Source organism: Cherax quadricarinatus, chromosome 85 (assembly GCF_038502225.1).
Source record: "Cherax quadricarinatus isolate ZL_2023a chromosome 85, ASM3850222v1, whole genome shotgun sequence".
NCBI classification, from domain to species: domain Eukaryota; kingdom Metazoa; phylum Arthropoda; class Malacostraca; order Decapoda; family Parastacidae; genus Cherax; species Cherax quadricarinatus.
Window position 1 is genome coordinate 4,630,514 of NC_091376.1, and position 27,021 is coordinate 4,657,534.

A 27,021-nucleotide genomic window follows, 5' to 3' on the forward strand; every position below is an offset into this window, starting at 1 on the left:
CTAAATGCATATTCAAGAAATAAATTGAAAATAAATATACAAATGAAATTATAACTTAAAGGTTAAATATAATATGAAATACAAAACTGAACATAAATCATGCACAATAAAAGATATTTTTCTGATTACCAACTTTTACTGAAGGAGTCAAATTATGACTGTACCTTGGCCACCTGGATACATGCAGCGAAACATTCGTCCAAACTCTTCTGCTTGAGCCCGTCCAGCTGGGGTGAGTTCTCCGCCCCACTTCAGGATAAGAACTAGTGATGGTTCTCTCGGAGAATCCCCTGGGCATTATGATAATTTTCTGTTAATATTTTGTTCATGCATAGGGTATCTGAATAAAAATTATACATTCTGTCTCATTAGCTATTACACAAAATACAGCAAATCCATTCACATTATCACTAAGAGTAAAGTACCATGAACTCCTTTAATTAGATGGAACTCAATTTAATGAGTTTTGAAAATAGTATGGGACGATAACTGTTGAGTCAACTGACTCAGAAACAATGGACACAGTCTGTTGGTTACACAATTATTCATTATTTCTATGATCACACCAAAACAATCTTTTCTCTATCTACCACAAACACTATTACCAGCCAGTTGCTTCTCCCTATTAGTCAATTAACTCTTTCAGGGTCGAGAGGCCCTCTCCTAAACTTGTTCTCAGGGTTGAAAATTTTTTGGAAAAAAAAAAAAAAAATCTTATGAAATGATAGAGAATCTTTTCCCGATCATAATGACACCAAAAGTATGAAATTTGATGGAAAACTTAGGGAATTATGCTCTCGTGAAGTTAGCGGTCTCGACGATGTTTATGCATCGGCGATTTCGCCCACTTTGAGCCCTATTTTTGGCCAATTCCTGTGTACTAGTCGACAAAAATCATATTTATTTCGCTAGAACTCCATTTTTTCTATCAAATGAGTACAAGAAACCACCCATTTACCAATTTCAACTATCCAATAAAGTGGTTAGAAATTGGCAATTTTGCCAATTTCTCACAAATTTCAAAAGATGCCAATTTCCAAATAGGGTCCAGAAAAACAAGACAGACATTCCTAGCACTAAAATAACAAGTTCTCTGTTCGTTAGTCATTCCCCAGGACCCTCTTATATTTCTTTTGCTTTCCACTTTGAATTTTTATTCTTACAAAAAAATAGAAGATTTACTGTTATGCAGATTACTGCATTAGTGTAGAAATGGTATAAATAATATCAGCACACTTGTGAAAGAATATTAGACTCACCATTTGATGTGTATTGGACACCTGGCATGATTTGTTTATTCTTGAACTTTCGTAAAAATCGAACATTTCTGCTACTTTGAGCTCAAGGTACTTTTCAAGATACTTTTCATTGTGAAACCAATCAAAATCATCTCAATTTCTGTAATATGTCTTCCATTCTATAAAATGAGACCAGGAAAACTAGAATATAACCATAAATACTATACGAAAATACAGGGCAAAGTTGCTGTTTTAATCCAAAAACACGGTCAAAGTTTTTTTCTCATTACGCACTGTGTGCTGCACGATTTTTTTTATACTGCGCACACTGACCACATAGACCCATTCTTTCATATGTAGGCCTACCAGCTTTCTCTCGGTAGATTTGAAGGCGCTAGAATTTGGGCGTTCTAGTACATCAATAACCCTGGTGCGTAAGCCGTACTAGTACATCGAAAACCCTGAAAGGGTTAAACTGTCTTTATTGTACATATACAGTGGACCCCCGCATAACGATTACCTCCGAATGCGACCAATTATGTATGTGTATTTATGTAAGTGCGTTTGTACGTGTATGTTTGGGGGTCTGAAATGGACTAATCTACTTCACAATATTCCTTATGGGAACAAATTCGGTCAGTACTGGCACCTAAACATACTTCTGGAGTGAAAAAATATCGTTAACCGGGGGTCCACTGTACTGTATAGTGAAAGTAAACATACATGGATTTTGCAAGAAAGGGATACTGAGATTAGTTTTGGTAATCCCACACCTCCTCCTAACTTCCAAACTACGAATTCTCTGCATTATATTCACAACACACATTGCCCTCAGACATGACATCTCCACTGCCTCCAGCCTTCTCCTCGCTGCAACATTCATCACCCATGCTTCACACCCATATAAGAGTGTTGGTAAAACTATACTCTCATACATTCCCCTCTTTGACTCCAAAGACAAAGTTCTTTGTCTCCACAGACTCCTAAGTGCACCGCTCACCCTTTTCCCCTCATCAATTCTATGATTCACCTCATCTTTCATAGACCCATCCGCTGACACGTCCACTCCCAAATATCTGAATACATTCACCTCCTCCATACTCTCTCCCTCCAATCTGATATCCAATCTTTCATCACCTAATCTTTTTGTTATCCTCATAACCTTACTCTTTCCTGTTTTCACTTTTAATTTTCTTCTTTTGCATACCCTACCAAATTCATCCACCAAACTCTGCAACTTCTCTTCAGAATCACCCAAGAGCACAGTGTCATCAGCAAAGAGCAACTGTGATAACTCCCACCAGGCCCGGTGGCCTGGTGGCTAAAGCTCCCGCTTCACACACGGAGGGCCCGGGTTCGATTCCCGGCGGGTGGAAACATTTCGACAAGTTTCCTTACACCTGTTGTCCTGTTCACCTAGCAGCAAATAGGTACCTGGGTGTTAGTCGACTGGTGTGGGTTGCATCCTGGGGGACAAGATTAAGGACCCCAATGGAAATAAGTTAGAGTCCTCGATGACGCACTGACTTTCTTGGGTTATCCTGGGTGGCTAACCCTCCGGGGTTAAAAATCCGAACGAAATCTTATCTTATCTTATCTTTTAACTCTACGCCTCTTGCCAAGACCCTCGCATTTACTTCTCTTGCAACCCCATCTATAAATATATTAAACAACCACGGTGACATCACACATCCTTGTCTAAGGCCTACTTTTACTGGGAAATAATCTCCCTCTTTCCTACATACTCTAACTTGAGCCTCACTATCCTCGTAAAAACTCTTCACTGCTTTCAGTAACCTACCTCCTACACCATACACTTGCAACATCTTCCACATTGCCCCCCTATCCACCCTGTCATACGCCTTTTCTAAATCCATAAATGCCACAAAAACCTCTTTAGCATTATCTAAATACTGTTCACTTATATGTTTCACTGTAAACACCTGGTCCACACACCCCCTACCTTTCCTAAAGCCTCCTTGTTTATCTGCTATCCTATTCTCCGTTTTACTCTTAATTCTTTCAATAATAACTCTACCATACACTTTACCAGGTATACTCAACAGACTTATCCCCCTATAATTTTTGCACTCTCTTTTGTCCCCTTTGCCTTTATACAAAGGAACTATGCATGCTTTCTGCCAATCCCTAGGTACCTTACCCTCTTCCATACATTTATTAAATAATTGCACCAACCACTCCAAAACTATATCCCCACCTGCTTTTAACATTTCTATCTTTATCCCATCAATCCCAGCTGCCTTACCCCCTTTCATTTTACCTACTGCCTCATGAACTTCCCCCACACTCACAACTGGCTATTCCTCACTCCTACAAGATGTTATTCCTCCTTGCCCTATACACGAAATCACAGCTTCCCTATCTTCATCAACATTTAACAATTCCTCAAAATATTCCCTCCATCTTCCCAATACCTCTAACTCTCCATTTAATAACTCTCCTCTCCTATTTTTAACTGACAAATCCATTTGTTCTCTAGGCTTCCTTAACTTGTTAATCTCACTCCAAAACTTTTTCTTATTTTCAACAAAATTTGTTGATAACATCTCACCCACTCTCTCATTTGCTCTCTTTTTACATTGCTTCACCACTCTCTTAACCTCTTTCTTTTTCTCCATATACTCTTCCCTCCTTGCATCACTTCTACTTTGTAAAAACTTCTCATATGCTAGCTTTTTCTCCCTTACTACTCTCTTTACATCATCATTCCACCAATTGCTCCTCTTCCCTCCTGCACCCACTTTCCTGTAACCACAAACTTCTGCTGAACACTCTAACACTACATTTTTAAGCCTACCCCATACCTCTTCGACCCCATTGCCTATGCTCTCATTAGCCCATCTATCCTCCAATAGCTGTTTATATCTTACCCTAACTGCCTCCTCTTTTAGTTTATAAACCTTCACCTCTCTCTTCCCTGATGCTTCTATTCTCCTTGTATCCCATCTACCTTTTACTCTCAGTGTAGCTACAACTAAAAAGTGATCTGATATATCTGTGGCCCCTCTATAAACATGTACATCCTGAAGTCTACTCAACAGTCTTTTATATACCAATACATAATCCAACAAACTACTGTCATTTCGCCCTACATCATATCTTGTATACTTATTTATCCTCTTTTTCTTAAAATATGTATTACCTATAACTAAACCCCTTTCTATACAAAGTTCAATCAAAGGGCTCCCATTATCATTTACACCTGGCACCCCAAACTTACCTACCACACCCTCTCTAAAAGTTTCTCCTACTTTAGCATTCAGGTCCCCTACCACAATTACTCTCTCACTTGGTTCAAAGGTTCCTATACATTCACTTAATATCTCCCAAAATCTCTCTCTCTCCTCTACATTCCTCTCGTCTCCAGGTGCATACACGCTTATTGTGTCCCACTTTTCGCATCCAACCTTTACTTCAATCCACATAATTCTTGAATTTACACATTCATATTCTCTTTTCTCCTTCCATAACTGATCCTTCAACATTACTGCTACCCCTTCCTTAGCTCTAACTCTCTCAGATACTCCAGATTTAATCCCATTTATTTCCCCCCACCGAAACTCCCCTACCCCCTTCAGCTTTGTTTCACTTAGGGCCAGGACATCCAACTTCTTTTCATTCATAACATCAGCAATCATCTGTTTCTTGTCATCCGCACTACATCCACGCACATTCAAGCATCCCAGTTTTATAAAGTTTTTCTTCTTCTCTTTTTTAGTAAATGTCTACAGGAGAAGGGGTTACTAGCCCATCGCTCCCGGCATTTTAGTCGCCTCAAACGACACACATGGCTTACGGAGGAAAGATTCTTTTCCACTTCCCCATGGACAATAGAAGAAATAAAGAAGAACAAGAGCTATTTAGAAAAAAGATAAAAACCTAGATGTATGTATATATAGATGCATGTGCATGTCTGTGAAGTGTGACCAAAGTGTAAGTAGGAGTAGCAAGATATCCCTGTTATCTAGCGTGTTTATGAGACAGAAAAAGAAACCAGCAATCCTACCATCATGCAAAACAGTTACAGGTTTCTGTTTCACAGTCATCTGGCAGGACAGTAGTACTTCCCTGGGTGGTTGCTGTCTACCAACCTACTACCTACTCAAGTTATAACATGAAATTCTGTGTGAAAATGCAATTTGTTTAGCATTTTTTTACTAAAGGGACCATTCCTCTGTTCCCTATTTATGTTTAATTAATTAATATTTTTTCTATGCTTTTAATTTTTTGACTTTGTCAGATGATAAACCTTGGTAAAAGTAATTTAGTCCTGTAGGCCCACATTAACCCTCCCTGCACTCTTCAAATTTTTCAAGTAATGACTAACAGAATGTAAAATACAATATACCACAATTTTTCATGTAGTAGAATTTAAAAATATTTGTTTTATGAATATGGAGGTGTCTGCAACATAATTCTATTTTTCCATTTGTTCTTCACATCATTTAATGCTGTTATAGATTAGATGCAGATTTTCAAGAACACAGCTCTTGTGTTAACTAAGGGTTTAGTGTAAACCAATGCTATGGACATGTTCAAAAAACATTGCAGTTTTAGAATTTTGATGAGGGATTGTGTATCAAATCCCCCAGGTGAGGTGAACACTCCTCTAAGCCTTCAAAGAAAGGTGGAAAAGGAAATATATGACTACAAACTGAATGACACTCAGGAGGAAAATAGCCTTGGCTTAGAGAAGGTCAGGAATGCTCTCCATTCCTGGGTCTAATATGCTTTCACAAATGTGCTGGTATTATTTATACAGGTCTGCCATCACAAATCCGGCATCATTGGGACCTGTAGTGTGCCGGATTATTGAGTTTGCCGGATTACAGAGTGGTTAGGTTAGAATACACTTAATAAAATTAACCAGCTTGACTTACACAAGAAAGTTCATTGAACATTGGTATAAATCGAACATTTCTGCTACTATGAGCTAAATTTCAAGGTACTTTTCATTGTGAAACCAATCAAAATCATATCTATTTCTGTAATATATCTTCCATTCTATCAAATGAGACCAAAAAAAAAAAAGAGAATATAACCAAAAAAACCATACGAAAATATACCGCACAGAGGAAGCTAATGACTGAGAAGTGAACTCCCTTATTTATTAATTGAATTTTTTTCATTTTTGGTGTACATTAAAAGAAGAAATACAGGAAAGAGTAAGGTGATGAGGATAACAAAAAAATTACGTAATGAAGGATTGGATATCAGATTATATACCTTTAACCCCTTGACTGTCGCAACCCCCAATCCTGAGGTGTTTCCTGGTGTCGGAAAATTAAAAAAAAAAAAATTATTTTTTTTCTTATGAAATGATAGAGAATCTTTTCCCGATTGTAATGACACCAAAAAAAACGAAATTTGATGGAAAACTGACGGAATTATGCTCTCACGAAGTTAGCGACCTCAGCGATATTTACAAATCGGCGATTTCGCCCATTTTGAGCCCTATTTTTGGCTAATTCCATTGTTTCAGTCGACCAAACTCATAGCTATTTCTTTAGAACTCCATTTTTTCTATCGATTGCGTACAAGAAACTGCCCATTTACTGATTTCAACTACCCAATAATGTGGTCAGAAATTTGCAATTTGGCCAATTTCATGAAAATTAAAAAATATGACAATTTCAAAATAAGGTCCAGAATGAAAAATGCAGACATTCCTGGCTCTAAAATAACATTTTCTTTGTTCATCAGTCATGTCTCCAGGCCCCTCTGATATTACTCTTGCTTTCTATTTTGAATTTTTATTCAAACAAAAAATAGAAGACTTACTATTATGCAGACTACTGCAATACTGTAATAATTGTATAAATAAGATCAACCCATTCATGACTGCATATTAGAATGGCTAGTTGGGCATTTATTGGACAATGCCATCATTTGTTTACTTTTGAACATTGGCAAAAATCAAACATTTCCCCTACTTTGAGCTCCATTTCCAGGCTCTTTTTATAGTAAAATCAATCAAAATCACCTCTATTTCTATAATATGTTTTCCATTCTATCAAATGAGACCAAGAAAACGAGAATACAAACATAAATACTATACGAAAATAGACCACAAAGTCGGCATTTTAATTAAAAAAAACGGTCGGAGTTTTTTTTTCTCATTATGCACTGCGTGCTCCAGAATTTTTTTCATATGGTGCACACTGACCACACAGACTCATTCTCTCACATGTGGGCCTACCAGCTTTCTCCTGCTTGATTTGAAGCCGCTAGAATTTATGAGTATATATACGTCAAACATGGTACCTCGTACGACGTATATATATAGCCGCGACAGTCAAAGGGTTAAATAACAAAAAAAAAAGGCCCAATACCATGCCTGGCACAATACACAAATAACCCGCAAATAGAGGAGAGGAGCTTACGACGATGTTTCGGTCCGACTTGGACCATTTACCTCCACCACTACTACCTTCTACCTCCACTACTATTACTACCACCACCACCTCCTGGCCTATATATACTCCCTCCTTTTCTTTAGTGTGACTTTGTAAATGGTCCAAGTCAGACCGAAATGTCGTCGTAAGCTCCTCTCTTCTATTTGCAGGTTATTTGTGTATTATATGCCTTTGAAGAGTTTCAAGAGTTTCACTACTCCTGGAACCCGGCCATGGGCCAAGCTCGTCTGGTGCTAGCCTGGTCAACCAGGCTGTTACTGCTGGAGGCCCACTGCCCTACATATCCATCACAGCCTGGTTGATCTGGCACCTGGTGAAGATACTTGTCCAGTTTCCTCTTGAAAGCTTCTACACTTGTTCCATCTGTGTTTCTGATAACTTCTGGTAAAATGTTCAATAGTCTGGGACCCAGGATGTTGATACAGTGTTCCCTTATTTTCCCCACTGCACCCCTGCTCCTCACTGGGTTTATTTTACAATTCCTCCCATATCTCTCACTCCAGTATGTTGTTATGGCAGTGTGCAGATTTGGGACCAGGCCCTCGAGTACTTTCCAGGTTGGAAGAAGAGAGTATGGAGGAAGTGAATGTATTTAGGAGTGGATGTGTCAGCAGATGGGTCTATGAAAGATGAAGTGAATCATAGAATTGATGAGGGGAAAAAGGTGAGTGGTGCACTGAGGAGTCTGTGGAGACAAAGACATTTGTCCATGGATGCAAAAGAGAGGAATGTATTAAAGTATAGTTATACCAATGCTCTTATATGAGTGTGAAGCATGGGTGGTGAATGTTGCAAAAAGGCTGGAGGCAGTGGAGATGTCATGTCAATGTTTGGTGTGAATATAATGCAGAGAATTCGTAGTTTGGAAATTAGGAGGAGGTGCAGGATTACCAAAACTATTATCCAGAGGGCTGAGAAGGGGTTGTTGAGGTGGTTTGGACATGCAGAGAGGATGGAACAAATTAGAATGAATAAATCTGTAGTGGAGGGAAGGCGGGGTAGGGGTCGACCTAGAAAAGGATGAAGAGAGGGAGTAAAGAAGGTTTTCGTGTGTGTGGGGCTTGGACTTCCAGCAAGCATGCATGAGTATGTTAGATATGAGCAAATATAGACAAATGGCTTTTAGAACTTGACGTGCTGTTGGAGTGTGAGCAAGGTAACATTTATGAATGGATTCAGGGAAACCGGAAGGCAGGACTTCAGTCCTGCAGGTGGGAAGTATGGTGTCTGCACTCTGAAGGAGGGGTGTTAATGTTGCAGTTTTATAACTGTAGTGTAAGCACACCTCTGGCAAGACAGTGACGGAGTGAATGATTATGAAAGTTTCTCTTTTTCTGGCCACCCTACCTCGGTGGGAAACAGCCCATGTGTTGATAAAAAAAATAATAAAAAAATAAATAAATCTATTTTACTGTGAATATCATTTGTGCCTTGTATACGTACAGGTCTCCCTCAACATTTGCAAGGGTTAGGGGATCAAGAGCCTCACAAATGTTGAAAAATCGCTAATGTTTGGTGCCCCAATATATTGTAGGGAAATATAATACTGCTTTCTTAACTTATTGAACCATGAACAGTCATAAATTACATGAAAACATCATAAAAAATTGTGCTAAATACATACATGTTATGGTTTAATAATATGTATGTCATTAAATACCACTGCCTCAACCACTGCAGCGCACTGCTCATATTTTGGTACAATTTCTTTCTTCAATTCTACTGTGTTTCTCAGTTCTTTACCAAAGGGCTGGCACTAGCAAGTTTCTTTGGGCCCACAGTTGCGCTCAATCTACAAGCACCAAACACAATGAATTATTGTGAAATGTTTGGAAGAGTGCGCAGGTTAATGCTCACTCCAGCATAAACAAAGCCACACTGACTGACGATGCCTTAGCCACTTCCTCTACCACTGCTTCAACCCACGTATTTTTGTACACTTTCCTTCTTCAATTCTATCGTATTATTATTATTATTAACCCTTTCAGGGTCCGTCTCGTAGATCTACGGCTTTACGTTCAGGGTCCAAACCGTAGATCTACGCCAAAATTCTAGCGCCGTCAAATTTAGCACGAGAAGGCTGGGAGGCCTACATCTAAGAGAATGGGTCTGGGTGGTCAGCGTGCACACCATAGAAAAAATCTGGACGCCCGCATGGCATTGTGGGAACGCCGGCAAAGTAGCTTTGTTCATAGTGCCTGACGGCAAGGAAGCTCTCACTCCCCACTCACTCTCCGGGCGAATTATGACTCTCCTCTTCACAACTTACAGTTCTAAGACTGATGGAAGTGGAGCTGAAGATGAATTCTATGGTTCTGAACCATATGGTACCATTGTGCCATATGGTACAATGGTGCCATGTCATACAATGGTATCATATGGTACAATGGTATATGGTACAATGGTGCCATATGGTACAATGTACCATATAGTACATTGTACCATATAGTACATTGTACCATATAGTACAGGGTACAGGGACCCTAATGGAAATAAATGTCTGACTTTTTTGGGTTATCCTAGGTTCTCCAAACATATTCAAATTCAAATTCAAATTCAAAGTTTATTCTCTATAAAGATTACAATGTTGAATTTACAGAATTTGGTTGTTGTGTGGTTTACATGTAGTTAAATAATGATTACAGAGTGTACCACTAGAACGCCTAGCATGGCTAGGCATTTCGGGCAGACTTAGTTTAATTCTTTATTTTAAAATATTACAAATTATGAGGTAAGTTGGTATTATGGCTAAGTGACTAAATACTAGTTTGTGAGTTTAGCAATGTGAATGCTTTTGTTTTGGCACAGTACATAGCTTCAGTATTGGAGTATCATAGGATTCATTATTTTAAGATTGAGATTAATATTTCTGTTTATGGTCAAATGGGTGAGTGAGTGTAAGTGTGAACCACAAGGTGGTATTTGTGTAGTTAGTTGATGGGGTTTATCAGGGAGATAAGATGTTTTCTAATGGTAGTTTTGAAGGTGATGAATGTGTCTGCAGTTCTAGAGTTCTCAGGTAGGGTGTTCCAGATTTTAGGGCCTTTGACATACATTGAATTTTTGTAAAGGTTTAGTCGGACATGGGGAATGTCGTAGAGATGTTTGTGTCTGGTGTTATGCCTGTGGGTTCTGTCACAACTATCAAGAAAGCGTTTTAGGTCAAGGTTGATATTGGAGTTTAAGGTCCTGTAGATGTAGATTGCACAGTAGTAAGTGTGGATGTACTGAACAGGGAGTAAGTTTAGATCTATGAAGAGTGGGGGGTGTGTTGCCAGGGATGGGATTTAGTGATTATTCTTACTGCAGCTTTTTGTTGGGTTATTATTGGCTTTAGGTGTGTTGCTGCAGTTGATCCCCAAGCACAAATAGCATAGGTGAGGTATGGATAAATAAGTGAGTGGTATAATGTGAGAAGGGCATTTTGCGGCACGTAGTATCGTATCTTGGAGAGGATCCCAACTGTTTTGGATACTTTTTTGGTTATGTGTTGGATATGGGTGCTGAAATTCAGGTTGTTGTCAAGGTATAGGCCTAGGAATTTGCCCTCATTATGTCTGGTAATTAGAGTGTTGTCGATCTTAATGTTAATTTGTGCATCTCCTGCTCTGCTACCAAACATAATATAGTAGGTTTTGTCAGTGTTAAGCGTAAGTTTTTTGGCTGTCATCCAAGTCGATATTTTGATCAGCCGCTAAGTATGATATTCTATGTAACTTTATTTGTGTATAACTAAATAAACTTACTTATGATGCCACATGCACTTGAGTAAGTTTATTCAGGTGTACAGAAATACAATTACATAGATTATCATACATAGCAGCATACGTATAAAATCCTAGGATAACCCAAAAAAGTCAGGGTGACTTATTTCCATAGTTATCCCTGTATCTGTACCATATGGTGTCCTGTACTGTATGGTACCCTGTACCATATGGTACAGGGTACCATATGGTACAGGGTACCATATGGTACAGGGTATCTGTACCATATGGTGTCCTGTACTGTATGGTACCTTGTACCATATGGTACCCTGTACCATATGGTACCCTGCACCATATGTTATCCTGTACTGCATGGTACCCTTTACCATACAATGTACCATATGGTACCCTGTAACATATACCGTGTACCATATGGTCAATAGGTGTTGGTGGCATGAGACACCAGCCAAGACTGAGTGAGTGGCGATGGAAGCTAGCTACTGACTCCGCAGTTTCCCAGACAAAGTGCTTTGTCATCCACCTCAAGGAACACGTAAAGTTCCTGTACACTTGTAAATATATAATAGAACATTACTAATATACAACATTTTTGCATATTTTTGTTGTAAACAACTATTGTAAACAAAATAATAATGAAAATACAGTGGACCCCCGCATAACGATTACCTCCTAATGTGACCAATTATGTAAGTGTATTTATGTAAGTGCGTTTGTACGTGTATGTTTGGGGGTCTGAAATGGACTAATCTACTTCACAATATTTCTTATGGGAACAAATTCGGTCAGTACTGGCACCTGAACATACTTCTGGAGTGAAAAAATATCGTTAACCGGGGGTCCACTGTATTAGTGTGTTTGTGTTGAATACAACAGTACCATATGGTACAATGAACCATATGGTATCATTGTACTGTATGGTACAATGTACCATATGGTACCATTGCATCATATGGTACCATTACACCATGTGGTACCATAAGGTACCATTGCACCATATGGTACCATTGTATCATATGGTACCATTGTACCAAATGGTGCCATTCTACCATATGGTACCATTGTATCATATGGTACCATTGTATCATATGGTACCATTGTATCATGTGCCATATTGTACCAAATGGTGCCATTCTACCATATGGTACCATTGTATCATATGGTACCATTGTATCATATGGTACCATTGTATCATGTGCCATATTGTACCATATGGTACCATTGTATCATATGATGCCATTGTACCATATGGTACCATTGCACCCTATGGTACCATTGCACCCTATGGCACCATTGTACCATATGGTACTATATGGTACCATTGTATCATGTGCCATTGTACCATATGGTACCACTGTATCATATGGTGCCATTGTACCATATGGTACCATTGCACCCTATGGCACCATTGTACCATATGGTACCGTTGTATTCAACACAATAACCGCACTAATATTTTCGTCATTTTGTTTACAATAACTTTATAAACAAGTTTTGTAAGCAATATAATGATAAACAAATTAGTGCAGTTATTGTGTTGAATACAATGAGTGTACACTTATACAATATACATTATACTGGTCTCACAGGCCACAAATGTTATTAGAAAAAGAAAAAAATTAGAAAAGAAAAGAAAAAAGTATATAAAAAACATAAAATAAAAAATGGGATTTTGTGGAAGTCACTGATGTTCCCGCCACCCGGTCATTTTGGGTCAACTTCCCACCACTGTATCTCGGCAAGTACTGATCAGAAAAAACTTTTTTTTGTCTTATTACCTTCACAAAAATATACTCTTTAATTCTGTAAGAAAAAATAATTTTTTTTTTTTTCAAAATTTCTTGGACACTGGAGCACCACTTCAGATTTTGGCCTTGGACCCTGAAGGGGTTAATACGATAGAAGTGAAGAAGGAAATTGTGCAAAAATACAAGGGTTAAAGCAGTGGTGGAGGAAGTGGTTGAGGCATCGTCAGTCAGTGTGGTCTTGTTTATGCTGGAGTGAGCATTAACCTCCGTGCTCTTCCAAACATTTCACAATAATTCATTGTGTTTGGTGCTTGCAGATTGAGTGCAACTGCAGTGGTAGAGGCAGTGGTTGAGGTAGCAGTTGAGGCAGTGGTTGAGGCAGCAGTTGAGGCAGCAATTGAGGCAGTGGTAGAGGCAGTGGTTGAGGCAGAGGTTGAGGCAGCGCTTGAGGCAGTGGTTGAGGCAGTGGTTGAGGCAGTGGTTGAGGCAGTGGTATTTAATAACATACATGTTAATAATAATAATAATAAATTTTATTATTGATAATATGTTTTATTATCATTAATAGCATAGATGTTATTAAATACCATTGCCTCAACTGCTGCCTCACCCACTGCCTCAACCATTGCCTCAACCACTGCCTCAACCACTGCCTCAACCACTGCCTCAACTGCTGCCTCAACCACTGCCTCTACCACTGCCACAACCACTGCCTCAACCACTGCCTCAACCACTCCAGCCGCACTCAATCTACAAGCACCAAACACAATGAATTATTGTGAAATGTTTGGAAGAGCACAGAGACTATTTCTCACTCCAGCATAAACAAGACCACACTGACACACTGACAATACCTCAACCACTTCCTCCACCACTGCTTCAACCCTCACATTTTTGTACAATTTCCTTCTTCAATTCTATAGTATTATTATTATTATTATTATTATTAGCAGTAGCAGAAATGTTGATTCTTTGCAGTGTTCAAGAGTAAACATATGATGTCACTGTCCAATACCTGTCTGAATGGCCATTCCAATATACAGTCATGAATGGGTTGACATTATTTATATTGTAGTTTAATAGCAAATAATTAACAAACAAAACTCTCACCACACTGAGTGGCGGGAGGGCTGGCTGCCAGTTGTGGGGGCCAGAGGGAGGGTAGTAGAGACTCGCCAGGCGGGAAACTTAAATATGATTTGGCGCATGGGAATTTGGGGGTTGGGAATTTGGCGGTTAGGAATTCGCGAATGTGTGAAGCCCGCAAAAGTTGAAAATGCAAATGTTGAGGGAGACCTGTATATTTAAAATACTTTAGTCCAAAATGCTCTGCATAACCATAGGTTTTCTGTATGCATTCATCACCCATTCCTGTATAAACAATGTATCATGTAGAAATAAACTTCAATCTGAATTTGAAAGTTAGATGTAAGTTTTGTTTAAGTTTGCCTGAAATGCTCTACATAACTAAGGGACTCTCCATGTGAAAGATGTAATGTCATCCACCTTTGTACAGAAAAATTAGAAAAAAAAAATGATTTTTTGTACATGAAGATTGGAGAGCATTGTTGAGGAGAGACCTGGGGATATGATTACTGGACAGAGGAAAGGTTGCTTTAGTAACTGTAATCCTACAGTGTATTGTTTGGACTTTTTTAAATTTGAATTTACTGACAACAGTGTCAACCTGGAGAATAATACAGAAAACATACAGTGAAGCAGCCTGGAACTGAATCAGTTTGAGCACTGGAATTCATTTAAAATAGGCTCAAAGTGTTAGAAATTATTGTTGAGTAAAGTGCTCATCTGCCTCTAACCCCGGTCTGCGTAATTTCGTAAATATTACATGAAATTTTTAATTTTTGGTGTCAATAATTTTAGAAAAAGAATCAGTCATTTTACAAAATTGTTTTTTATCTTTTTTTTAATGCTGAGGCAGAAATGGCTTCCAATTTGGTATGGCAACTGTTTAGTGGTTAATATTTTTACTGTCCAAAGCACTAAAATTAAAAGTGTTCAGTGTCCAAATTAAAAAAATAAAAAAACTTCTTCTGAAATGGTACAGAATTTTTTTCTGAAGGTAAAAAAACTTCTTCTGAAATGGTACAGAATTTTTTTCTGAAGGTAAAAAAACTTCTTCTGAAATGATACAGAATTTTTTTCTGAAGGTAATGTCACCAAAATTATGATTGATAGAAAACTTATGGAATTAAGCAGGCGCCAATTCCACTGCTCAACTCAACCAAATTCTTAGCTAGTTTGCTAGTATGGCTTCTTTTCCTGAGAGACCATTACCCTCCCTCAGGAAAACTGACAAAAAACTAACATTTCTGCTACTTTGAGGCCAATTTCAAGCTACTCTGTGTTCTGGAACTAACCAAAATCATCTCTATTTCAGAAGTATATGTCTTCTGTTCTATCAAATGATACTAAGAAACAGCCAACAAAACCATAAAATCATCCTAGAAAACACCTCAAAATAGCTATTTTAAACCAAAGATAAGGTCAGTTTTGCTTTTCCCATCATGCATTGCATGGGGCAGGATTTTTTTTTGTGTGCATTCACTGTACAGACCCATTCTCTCACATCTAGGCCAAAATTTACTGCTCTCAGCTCAACTGAATGAGCTAAACTCAACAAGACACTGGCCATGAGAGACCCTGTCATCAATAATATTGTTGTATGTGATGGACAGTGAAAGAGTTCAGAGCTGGCACTGAGAGTCATCAAGGAAGTTATAGTGTTCTTGAACTTAAAAAAATGTAAACAAAGAAATAATGAGCAAAGAGGAACTCAAAGAATCTATTACTGGAGTTATAAAGACAGGTTCCCAATCCTATTAGTGGTTCATGGAACTCAGGCTCTTAAAATCTTCAGGTTCATCAAATGTTCATTAGTGAAAATACTGTACCTTCTTCACTACTGGACCGTCTTTTCCATCCTCGTGGTTGGTACTTTAACTGCACCTTCCGATTGATTCCTGAGAAGTGTCCATACCTGCCAAAAGAAGAAATAAATAAATAAATTATTATACAAAATCATCATTAAATCTTCCTATATAAAAATTTATCCCCACCTGCTTCTAACATTTGTGCCTTGATCCATCTATCACAGCTGCTTTACCCCCTTTCATTCTACCCGCTGCCTAACACACTTCCCCCACATCTGGATCTTCCTCACTCCAAGATGTTATACCTCCTGCCCAACCTTCCCTTCTTCATCAACATTTAGTAACTCAACATATTCCCTCCATCTTCCTAGTACCTCCACTACCCCCATTTAATAGCCTCCCTCTTAGTCTTAAACTATCAAATCCATTTGTTCCCAGGTTTTCTCAACTTATTAATCTCACACCAAAATTACTTATTTACAGCAGAATTTGTTGATAAAACCTCTCCCACTTTTTCATTACCTCTCTTTTTACACTTCCTCAACAGTCTTTTAGCCTTTCTTTTGCTCTTTATATACTCTGTCCCTCATATATTACTTTTAAATTACAAAAAATCTACCATATGCTAACTTTTTCTCCCTTACCACCCTCTTTACCTCATCATTCCACCATTTACTCTTCTTCCCTTGGTGCCCACCCTCCTATACCTACAAACTTTTGTTGCACACTCTAATGCTACATTCTTAAATATACTCCATACATCTTTGACTCCCTCCTCACTACCTGGACTCTCTCTAGCCCATCTTTCTCCCACTAACTGCTTATATTGTGCTCTTAATGTCTCCTTTAATTTAATGGCTTTCACTTCTCTCTTAACCACTGATACCATTCTCCTTGTACCCTATCTACCTCTTACTCTCACAGCAGCTACCATCAAATAATGATCTGATATACGTATCTGTTGCCTCTCTTAATTAATCCATGCACATCCCAAAGTCTACCCATCAGCCTTTTGTCTATTAATACAAAGTCTAACAAACTTATCTCATTACACCCTGAATCATATCTTGTACACTTATTTATCTTCTTTTTCTTAAAATATATATTACCAATTACCAAACCTCTATCTACACATAGGAATTAGAGACCTCTCATGAACATTTATCCCTGGCACTCCAAACTTACCTACTACACCCTCTACAACAGTTACTCTCATTTTAGCATTGAGGTCCTTCACAACTAATTACAGCCTCTCCTCACTTAGCGACATACTTGTTTACCAAAGCCTCGAACTTACGATGGGATCTCTGACCAGTATTTATACCTAAATAATGTATATCAAAGCTGATTTCCTCTATTCTGTTTATTTCAATGTACAATATACTACTGTATAAACATTTAAAAATACACCAGAAATGTTATAAATGGTGCAAAGGTAACATTAAAACAATATCAAAGATGGATGACACAATCCCACTACCATTATAGTATGCTCCTCATTTAGCGATGAATTCATTTAACAACATGGTCTTAGGAACAGAACTCCATCATTATGTGAGGAGAGGCTGTATTTTCTTACATGATTTAAAACTCCTTAAATGCTCAATTAATATCTCCCAAAATCATTCTCTCTCCTCTGCATGGATATACGCATGCAAACACACACACATACTTATACACACATGTACTATAAATAAACCATACTACGGGCGGGGATGGAACCCGTGGTCAGAGAGTTTTATGAGTCTCTGACCGCAGGTTCTATCCCTGCTTGTGGTATGGTTTGCTTGCCATCATGTCATTATGATTTCATGAGTTATACTGTAAATATGCTGTATATAGTGACCCATACACTAACTACATATATGGGTAGTATACAGTGGACCCCCGGTTCATGATATTATTTCATTCCAGAAGTATGTTCAGGTGCCAGTACTGACCGAATTTGTTCCCATAAGGAATACTGTGAATTAGATTAGTCCATTTCAGACCCCCAAACATACACATACAAACGCACTTACATAATTGGTCGCACTGGGAGCTGATCGTAAACCGGGGGTCCACTGTATTAGAATAAACCACATTCAACAATAGAGAAATAACTTGAATATTTCCAAACTGCTTCCTTGACCAATACAGAATTCTGTGAATAACTAAAGTGTAATGAACATTTGTCAAATCTCAATAATAACTCACATGAAGACAGAAACTCTGAAGATTAACTGATCTGCATATTTCAACTCTCTCATGGGGTCCTCAGCAGGGGGTCAAAATATACAGATCAATTAATCTTCTGAGTTTCTGTCTGCATGAGGGTTACTATTGAGAACAGCACCCTGTAGATTGTAATCATGTCACAGATAACCACAGAAGAGAGTAAATCAGCAGTTTCTTGCATCAACAGTCAACACACACTGCAGTCATATCTTCTGCATCATCAGTAGTAGTCTCAGGAAAATGTAGATACAGCTTAACCCTTTGAGGGTCGACAGGCCCTCTCCGAGACTCATTCTCAGGGTTGGCCAAATTTCCCCCCAAAAAAAAAAAAAATATTTTTTTCTGATGAAAAGATAGAGAATCTCTTCCCGATCATAATGACACCAAAAGTATGAAATTTGATGGGAAACTTACGGAATTATGCTCTCGCGAAGTTAGCTGTCTTGATGATGTTTACGCATCCGCGATTTTGCCCACTTTGAGCCCTATTTTCGGCCAATTCCACTGTACTAGTCGACAAAAATCATAACTATTTCGCTAGAACTCCGTTTTTTCTATCGAATGAGTACAAGAAACCAACCATTTACCAATTTCAACTATCCAATAAAGTGGTCAGAATTTAGCAATTTTGCCAATTTCACACAAATTTCAAAAGATGCCAATTTCTGAATAAGGTCCAGAATAAACAAAAAAGACATTCCTGGCACTAAAATAACAAATTCTCTGTTCGTTAGTCACATCCCCAGGCCCCTCTTATATTTCTTTGGCTTTCCACTTTGAATTTTTATTCTTACAAAAAATAGAAGATTTACTGTTATGCAGACTACTGCTTTAGTGTAGAAATGGTATAAATAATATCAGCGCACTTGTGAAAGAATATTAGACTCACCAGTTGACGTGTATTGGGCGCTTGGCATGATTTGTTTACTTTTGAACTTTGATAAAAATCGAACATTTCTGCTACTTTGCGCTCAATTTCAAGGTACTTTTCATTGTAAAACCAGTCAAAATCATCTCAATTTCTGTAATATGTCTTACATTCTATAAAATAAGACCAAGAAAACTAGAATACAACAATAAATACCATACAAAAATACAGTGCAAAGTCGCTGTTTTATTCCAAAAACACGGTCAAAGTTTTTTTTTCTCATTACACACTGTGTGCTGCAGGATTTTTTTTATACTGTGCACACTGACCACATAGACCCATTCTTTCATATGTAGGCCTACCAGCTTTCTCTCACTAGATTTGAGGGCGCTAGAATTTAGGCGTACTAATACGTCAAAAACCCTGGGTCGTAAGCCGTACTAGTACGGCCGAAACCCTCAAAGGGTTAATGAACAACTCTTTCTTGTTCATTTCACAACTAATTTCCAGGTCTCCATAGTGAACTAAATCAAGTGTTTCCTGCATCAGCAGTCAGTAACACACTTTTCATATTCGCATCATCAGCTAAAATGTAAAGAAAATGAGGATAACATTTACATCTATAGGAGGCCCCTGCATATATGACACCCTCCTTTCAGTGTCCCAAGTTTTCAGTGGTTTTCAATCAAGTCATTATTCATGATGTCAGGTGTTTTTTTCCGTCGTTTTCACACAACAGTTTCGTAAGGAAAGGGTGACCTATGTCATAATTTATAGTAAGTACAGTAGGGCCCCACTTGTATGGCAGGTAAGGTTCCAGGGTTCCTCCACAAAGCAGACATCGCCAGAAAGCAGATCGCCATTTTTTCCACTTATAAATGCAGATAAATGTCAGATAACAAATTTACACTAACAGTGGACCCTCAGTTAACGATGCCATCGGACAGCGATAAAATCAGATACCAATACATTTTTGCATCAAAATATTAGCTCGGCTAACGCTGAAAATCTCAGATAAGGACATTCGTCCCGAACATGTCCGCGCGGCCTAAGTCCACATACAGGTAGTGTTTACAAGCCAGTGAGGATGATTCCACATGTACATGTGATATGTTTTTTATTATTCCATTGTTTTTAGTGCTTGTAACTGCTAAGTAAGCCACCATGGGCCCAAAGAAAGCTTCTAGTGCCAGCCCTGTGGTAAAGAAGGAAAGAAGCACAAAAGAATTAAAGAAAAAACTTGAAGCAAAGTACCAAAGTGGAGGCCAGAGTGGCACACACATTACAGCTGGGATGCTCCTACAGACTGACGACACGACTTATGTCATCTCTCACCCTAATCTTGCAACCCTCAACACCATTGTTAATGAGGAGCTGATCAAAATATCGATTTGGATGACAGCCAATAAACTTACGCTTAACGTTGACAAAACGTACTACATTATGTTTGGTAGCAGAGCAGGAGATGCGCAAATTAACATTAAGATCGACAACACTCTAATTACCAGGCATAATGAGGGCAAATTCCTAGGCCTATACCTCGACAACAACCTGAACTTCAACACCCATATCCAACACATAACCAAAAAAGTATCCAAAACGGTTGGGATCTTCTCCAAGATACGATACTACGTGGCGCAAACTGCCCTTCTCACACTATACCATTCACTTATATATCCATACCTCACCTATGCTATCTGTGCTTGGGGTTCAATTGCAGCAACACACCTAAAGCCAATAATAACCCAACAAAAAGCCACAGTAAGAATAATCACTAAATCCCATCCCTGGCAACACCCCCCCCCCCCCACTCTTCATAGATCTAAACTTACTCCCTGTTCAGTACATCCACACTTACTACTGTGCAATCTACATCTACAGGACCTTAAATTCCAATATTAACCTTGACCTAAAATGCTTTCTTGATAGTTGTGACAGAACCCACAGGCACAACACCAGACACAAACATCTCTATGACATTCCCAGTGTCCGACTAAACCTTTACAAAAATTCAATGTATGTCAAAGGCCCTAAAATCTGGAACACCCTACCTGAAAATTCCAAAACTGCAGACACATTCATCACCTTCAAAACTACCATCAGAAAACATCTTATCTCCCTGATACACCCTGTCAACTAATAATACGAATACCACCTGGTGGTTCACACTTACACTCACTCACCCATTTGACCATAAACAGAAATATCAATCTCAATCTCAAAATAATGAATCTTAACTAGTCAAAAGTTGGCCTGTGATACTCCAATACTGAAACTATGTATAGTGCCAAAACAAAAGCATTCACATTGCTAAACTCACAACTAGTATTTAGTCACTTAGCCATAATACCAACTTATCTCATAATTTTGTAACATTTTAAACCTAAGATTTAATATAAGTCTGCCCGAAATGCCTAGCCATGCTAGGTGTTCTAGTGGTACACTCTGTAATTATTATTTTACTACATGTAAACTACACAATAACCAAATTCTGTAAACTCAGCATTGTAATACTTAAAGAGAATAAAGTTTGAATTGAATTGAATTGAATTGACTGTAATATCCCCAGCCCTCTTTCAGAGTGAAGGCACTATAATTCCCCTTACCTCCAGGATTCAAGTCTGGCTAACCAGTTTCCAAAATTCCTTCAAAAATGTTACCTTGATCACACTCCAACAGCACATAAAGAGACAAAAATCACCTGCCTTCACTCACTCTTATTTAGCACACTCACACATGCCTGTTAGATGTCCAAGCCCTTTGCATACAAAACATCCTTTACCCCCTCCCTTCATCCTTTCTTAGGGTGCCCTGCCTTCCTTCCACTACAGATTTATATACCCTCCAAGTCATCCTATTTTGTTCCTTCCTCTCTAAATGTCTGAACAACTCCAAATACATGTATATACATGTTAATTAAACAATAGAGTTACAATACAGTAAGTGAGCAGGTGTTGCCAGTAGGTGAACTGCCTCAGAGAGGGAAGAAGACAGGAAGAAAGTGAGCAGAAAAAGGGATGTAGGAAAGTATGAGAGGGGGATGTGTGAAAGAATAAGAGAGGGATGTGTGAAAGAATAAGAGAGGGATGTGTGAAAGAGTGAGAGAGGGATGTAGGAAAGAGTGAGAGCAGTGATGTGTGAAAGAGGGAGGGATGCAGGAAAGAGTGAGAGGGGGAGGGATGTGGGAAAGAGTGAGAGGAGGAGGGATGTGGGAAAGAGTGAGCGGGGGAGGGAAGTGGGAAAGAGTGAAAGGGGGAGGGATGTGGGAAAGAGTGAGAGGGGGGAGGGAAATGGGAAAGAGAGGGGGTGGGATGTGGGAAAGAGTGAGAGGGGAGGATGTGTAAGTAAGAGGGGAGGATGTGTGAAAGAGTGAGAGGGGAGGATGTGGGAAAGAGTGAGAGGGGAGGATGTGTGAAAAAGTGAGAGGGGAGGATGTGGGAAAGAGTGAGAGGGAAGGATGTAGGAAATTGTGAGAGGGGAGAATGTGAGAAAGAGTGAGAGGGGAGGATGTGGGACAGTGAGAAGCAAGGATGCAGGAAAGAGTGACAGGAGAGCATGTGGGAAAGACTGAGAGGGGAGGATAGGTCAACTGTGGGAAAGTCAAATTACATAGCACATTTTAAGTCACTCAGCTTCCTAACTCACTCAGAGGGAACTGGTACCAAATTTATATACTATATATATTTTTAACACACCGGCCATTTCCCACTGAGGCAAGGTGACCCCCCCCCCCTAAAAAAAAAGAAACATTTTCATCATCACTCACTACATCACTGTCTTGCCAAAAGCATGCCTACACCACAGTTAAAAAAACTGTAACATATCAATACCCCTCCTTCACAGTGCAAGCACTGTACTTCCCACCTCCAGGACTCAAGTCCGGCTAACCGGTTTCCCTGAATCCCTTCATAAATGTTACCTTGCTCACACTCCAACAGCAAGTCAAGTCATAAAAAGTATTCATCTTCACTTGCTCCTATCCAGCACACTTGCTGGAAGTCCTTCACACACAAAACCTCTTTTACCCCCCTCCCTCCAACCTTTCCTATGTCGACCCTTACCCCGCTTTCCTTCCACTACAGATTTATAAGCCCTCCAAGTCATTCAAATTTATGTATGTACTCTATACTTCTGTATCCACACACACACAGGAGCTGCACCTTGACCCCTCCACCCACAAATAGATGAGTAAACACACACACACACACCATAAAAAAAGAGAGAGTAATACACACAAGTTAATTACATACATAAGTGAACCCACATGGAGAAAATATGTAAGATAAGAACACTGAACGTATTACCATACCATTAAAATTACCCTATGTTGAGGCTTCCATTAACCTTTAATAAGAAATGCAACTTGTCAATGCTTGATATAATTTTTATCATTGTTTTTTTTTTTTTTTTTTAAAGTAACAATTTCCTTAGTTATCCCAGAGCTTTGATAAAAAGTACTTGAGCTAATTCAATCTAGTTGGCACAATTCTGGGCACCTACTAACTGACAAGTACAGTGGAACTTTGGGATATGACCAGATCCCTACTCAAACAAAGCTCAGCACTCAACCAAACAAATACAATCTGCCAAAACTTCGCTGTAAACTATTTCGTGTTTCTTCGCATTTTTTTGGTATTTTTTTGTATTATTTGTATAAGACACCATGGGGACTACGAAGATTAGCGATAGCAGCCAACCAAACAGAAAACTGGTTGGGAAGAACTTGTTTGATACTCAAAATAGCGCGCACTCAAACAGCCTTCTGGAATGAATTAAGGTCGCATACCAAGGTTACACTGTAATTTCATGAGGTGAGTAGTGTGTGCCTTCAGTACATGTGAAAAGGTCAGTGTGACATGTATAAATACACAAGTTATGATTAGCCAAGAAAAGAGTTGAGGTTACATACCAATTTTCATAGGTCCAGGGACCACTCAAAGCATACAGAAAGTCAATAAAAGGAAATGCTTGAACATTTTTGCTCTCTATCATGCTCGTTCTGAGTCCAACTAAATTGTTGTCATTCTTGCACTCTAATTATGAAGTGATCCCAGCTCATGGCTGAATTATTCAGTAACTTACGTAACTTGGGATGATAGACCCATACCTGAAACTGTAAATACTCTTGCCTTATTGTTAGTAAAGTCTCTCTCCTTGTATAAAATCCATGTCACTCCATATTTTAGTGAAGGTACAGTGTCCCCTGTAAGTCATGAGATTTGATTTGTGAATATAATGACATTAACCCTTTGAAGGTCCGTCCTGTAGTTGTACAGCTTTGACGTCAGAGTCCAAGCAGTAGTTGTACGCCATGAGCTCTGCTCACTCAGATAAGCTGTGAGCAGTAAATTTGGGCCTAGATATGAGAGAGTGTCTCTATGTGGTAAATGTCCACCATATAAAACAAATCCTGCAGCATTATGTGCTGCAGGATTGAAACAGCAACTTTGCTGTGTATTTTCGCATGTTTTTTACGGTTATATTCGCGGTTTCTTGGTCTCATTTGATAGAATGGAAGATATATTACTGAAATAGAGATGATTTTGATTAGGTTTACCTGGAGTTTACCTGGAGAGAGTTCCGGGGGTCAACGCCCCCGCGGCCCGGTCTGAGACCAGGCCTCCTGGTGGATCAGAGCCTGATCAGCCAGGCTGTTGCTGCTGGCTGCACGCAAACCAACATACGAGCCACAGCCCGGCTGATCCGGAACTGACTTTAGGTGCTTGTCCAGTGCCAGCTTGAAGACTGCCAGGGGTCTGTTGGTAATCCCCCTTATGTGTGCTGGGAGGCAGTTGAACAGTCTCGGGCCCCTGACACTTATTGTATGGTCTCTTAACGTGCTAGTGACACCCCTGCTTTTCATTGGGGGGATGGTGCATCGTCTGCCAAGTCTTTTGCTTTCGTAGTGGGTGATTTTCGTGTGCAAGTTCGGTACTAGTCCCTCTAGGATTTTCCAGGTGTATATAATCATGTATCTCTCCCTCCTGCGTTCCAGGGAATACAGGTTTAGGAACCTCAAGCGCTCCCAATAATTGAGGTGTTTTATCTCCGTTATGCGCGCCGTGAAAGTTCTCTGTACATTTTCTAGGTCGGCAATTTCACCTGCCTTGAAAGGTGCTGTTAGTGTGCAGCAATATTCCAGCCTAGATAGAACAAGTGACCTGAAGAGTGTCATCATGGGCTTGGCCTCCCTAGTTTTGAAGGTTCTCATTATCCATCCTGTCATTTTTCTAGCAGATGCGATTGATACAGTGTTATGGTCCTTGAAGGTGAGATCCTCCGACATGATCACTCCCAGGTCTTTGACGTTGGTGTTTCGCTCTATTTTGTGGCCAGAATTTGTTTTGTACTCTGATGAAGATTTAATTTCCTCATGTTTACCATATCTGAGTAATTGAAATTTCTCATCGTTGAACTTCATATTGTTTTCTGCAGCCCACTGAAAGATTTGGTTGATGTCTGCCTGGAGCTTTGCAGTGTTTGCAATGGAAGACACTGTCATGCAGATTCGGGTGTCATCTGCAAAGGAAGACACGGTGCTGTGGCTGACATCCTTGTCTATGTCGGATATAAGGATGAGGAACAAGATGGGAGCGAGTACTGTGCCTTGTGGAACAGAGCTTTTCACCGTAGCTGCCTCGGACTTTACTCTGTTGACGACTACTCTCTGTGTTCTGTTAGTGAGGAAATTATAGATCCATCGACCGACTTTTCCTGTTATTCCTTTAGCACGCATTTTGTGCGCTATTACGCCATGGTCACACTTGTCGAAGGCTTTTGCAAAGTCTGTATATATTACATCTGCATTCTTTTTGTCTTCTAGTGCATTTAGGACCTTGTCGTAGTGGTCCAATAGTTGAGACAGACAGGAGCGACCTGTTCTAAACCCATGTTGCCCTGGGTTGTGTAACTGATGGGTTTCTAGATGCGTGGTGATCTTGCTTCTTAGGACCCTTTCAAAGATTTTTATGATATGGGATGTTAGTGCTATTGGTCTGTAGTTCTTTGCTGTTGCTTTACTGCCCCCTTTGTGGAGTGGGGCTATGTCTGTTGTTTTTAGTAACTGTGGGACGACCCCCGTGTCCATGCTCCCTCTCCATAGGATGGAAAAGGCTCGTGATAGGGGCTTCTTGCAGTTCTTGATGAACACAGAGTTCCATGAGTCTGGCCCTGGGGCAGAGTGCATGGGCATGTCATTTATCGCCTGTTCGAAGTCATTTGGCGTCAGGATAACATCGGATAGGCTTATTTTTTTTTTTTTTTTTATTATCACACCGGCCGATTCCCACCAAGGCAGGGTGGCCCGAAAAAGAAAAACTTTCACCATCATTCACTCCATCACTGTCTTGCCAGAAGGGTGCTTTACACTACCGTTTTTAAACTGCAACATTAACACCCCTCCTTCAGAGTGCAGGCACTGTACTTCCCATCTCCAGGACTCAAGTCCGGCCTGCCGGTTTCCCTGAATCCCTTCATAAATGTTACTTTGCTCACACTCCAACAGCACGTCAAGTATTAAAAACCATTTGTCTCCATTCACTCCTATCAAACACGCTCACGCATGCCTGCTGGAAGTCCAAGCCCCTCGCACACAAAACCTCCTTTACAACCTCCCTCCAACCCTTCCTAGGCCGACCCCTACCCCGCCTTCCTTCCACTACAGACTGATACACTCTTGAAGTCATTCTGTTTCGCTCCATTCTCTCTACATGTCCGAACCACCTCAACAACCCTTCCTCAGCCCTCTGGACAACAGTTTTGGTAATCCCGCACCTCCTCCTAACTTCCAAACTACGAATTCTCTGCATTATATTCACACCACATATTGCCCTCAGACATGACATCTCCACTGCCTCCAGCCTTCTCCTCGCTGCAACATTCATCACCCACGCTTCACACC

At 39.5% G+C, this 27,021-nt stretch overlaps 1 protein-coding gene across 18 annotated transcripts in view; it reads right to left on the minus strand.

Moving 5' to 3' along the window:
- l(1)G0196 (inositol hexakisphosphate and diphosphoinositol-pentakisphosphate kinase) overlaps positions 1 to 27,021 on the minus strand; it is a 1,071,245-nt gene that overhangs the window by 381,005 nt on the left and 663,219 nt on the right. For all 18 annotated transcript variants that reach the window (XM_070103279.1, XM_070103273.1, XM_070103280.1 and 15 more), the window contains 2 exons: positions 16,058 to 16,143; positions 165 to 290 (listed from right to left, as the gene is read on the minus strand). In XM_070103279.1, coding sequence (XP_069959380.1) covers positions 165 to 290; positions 16,058 to 16,143 — 212 coding nt within the window. The remainder of the gene's footprint in view (positions 1 to 164; positions 291 to 16,057; positions 16,144 to 27,021) is intronic.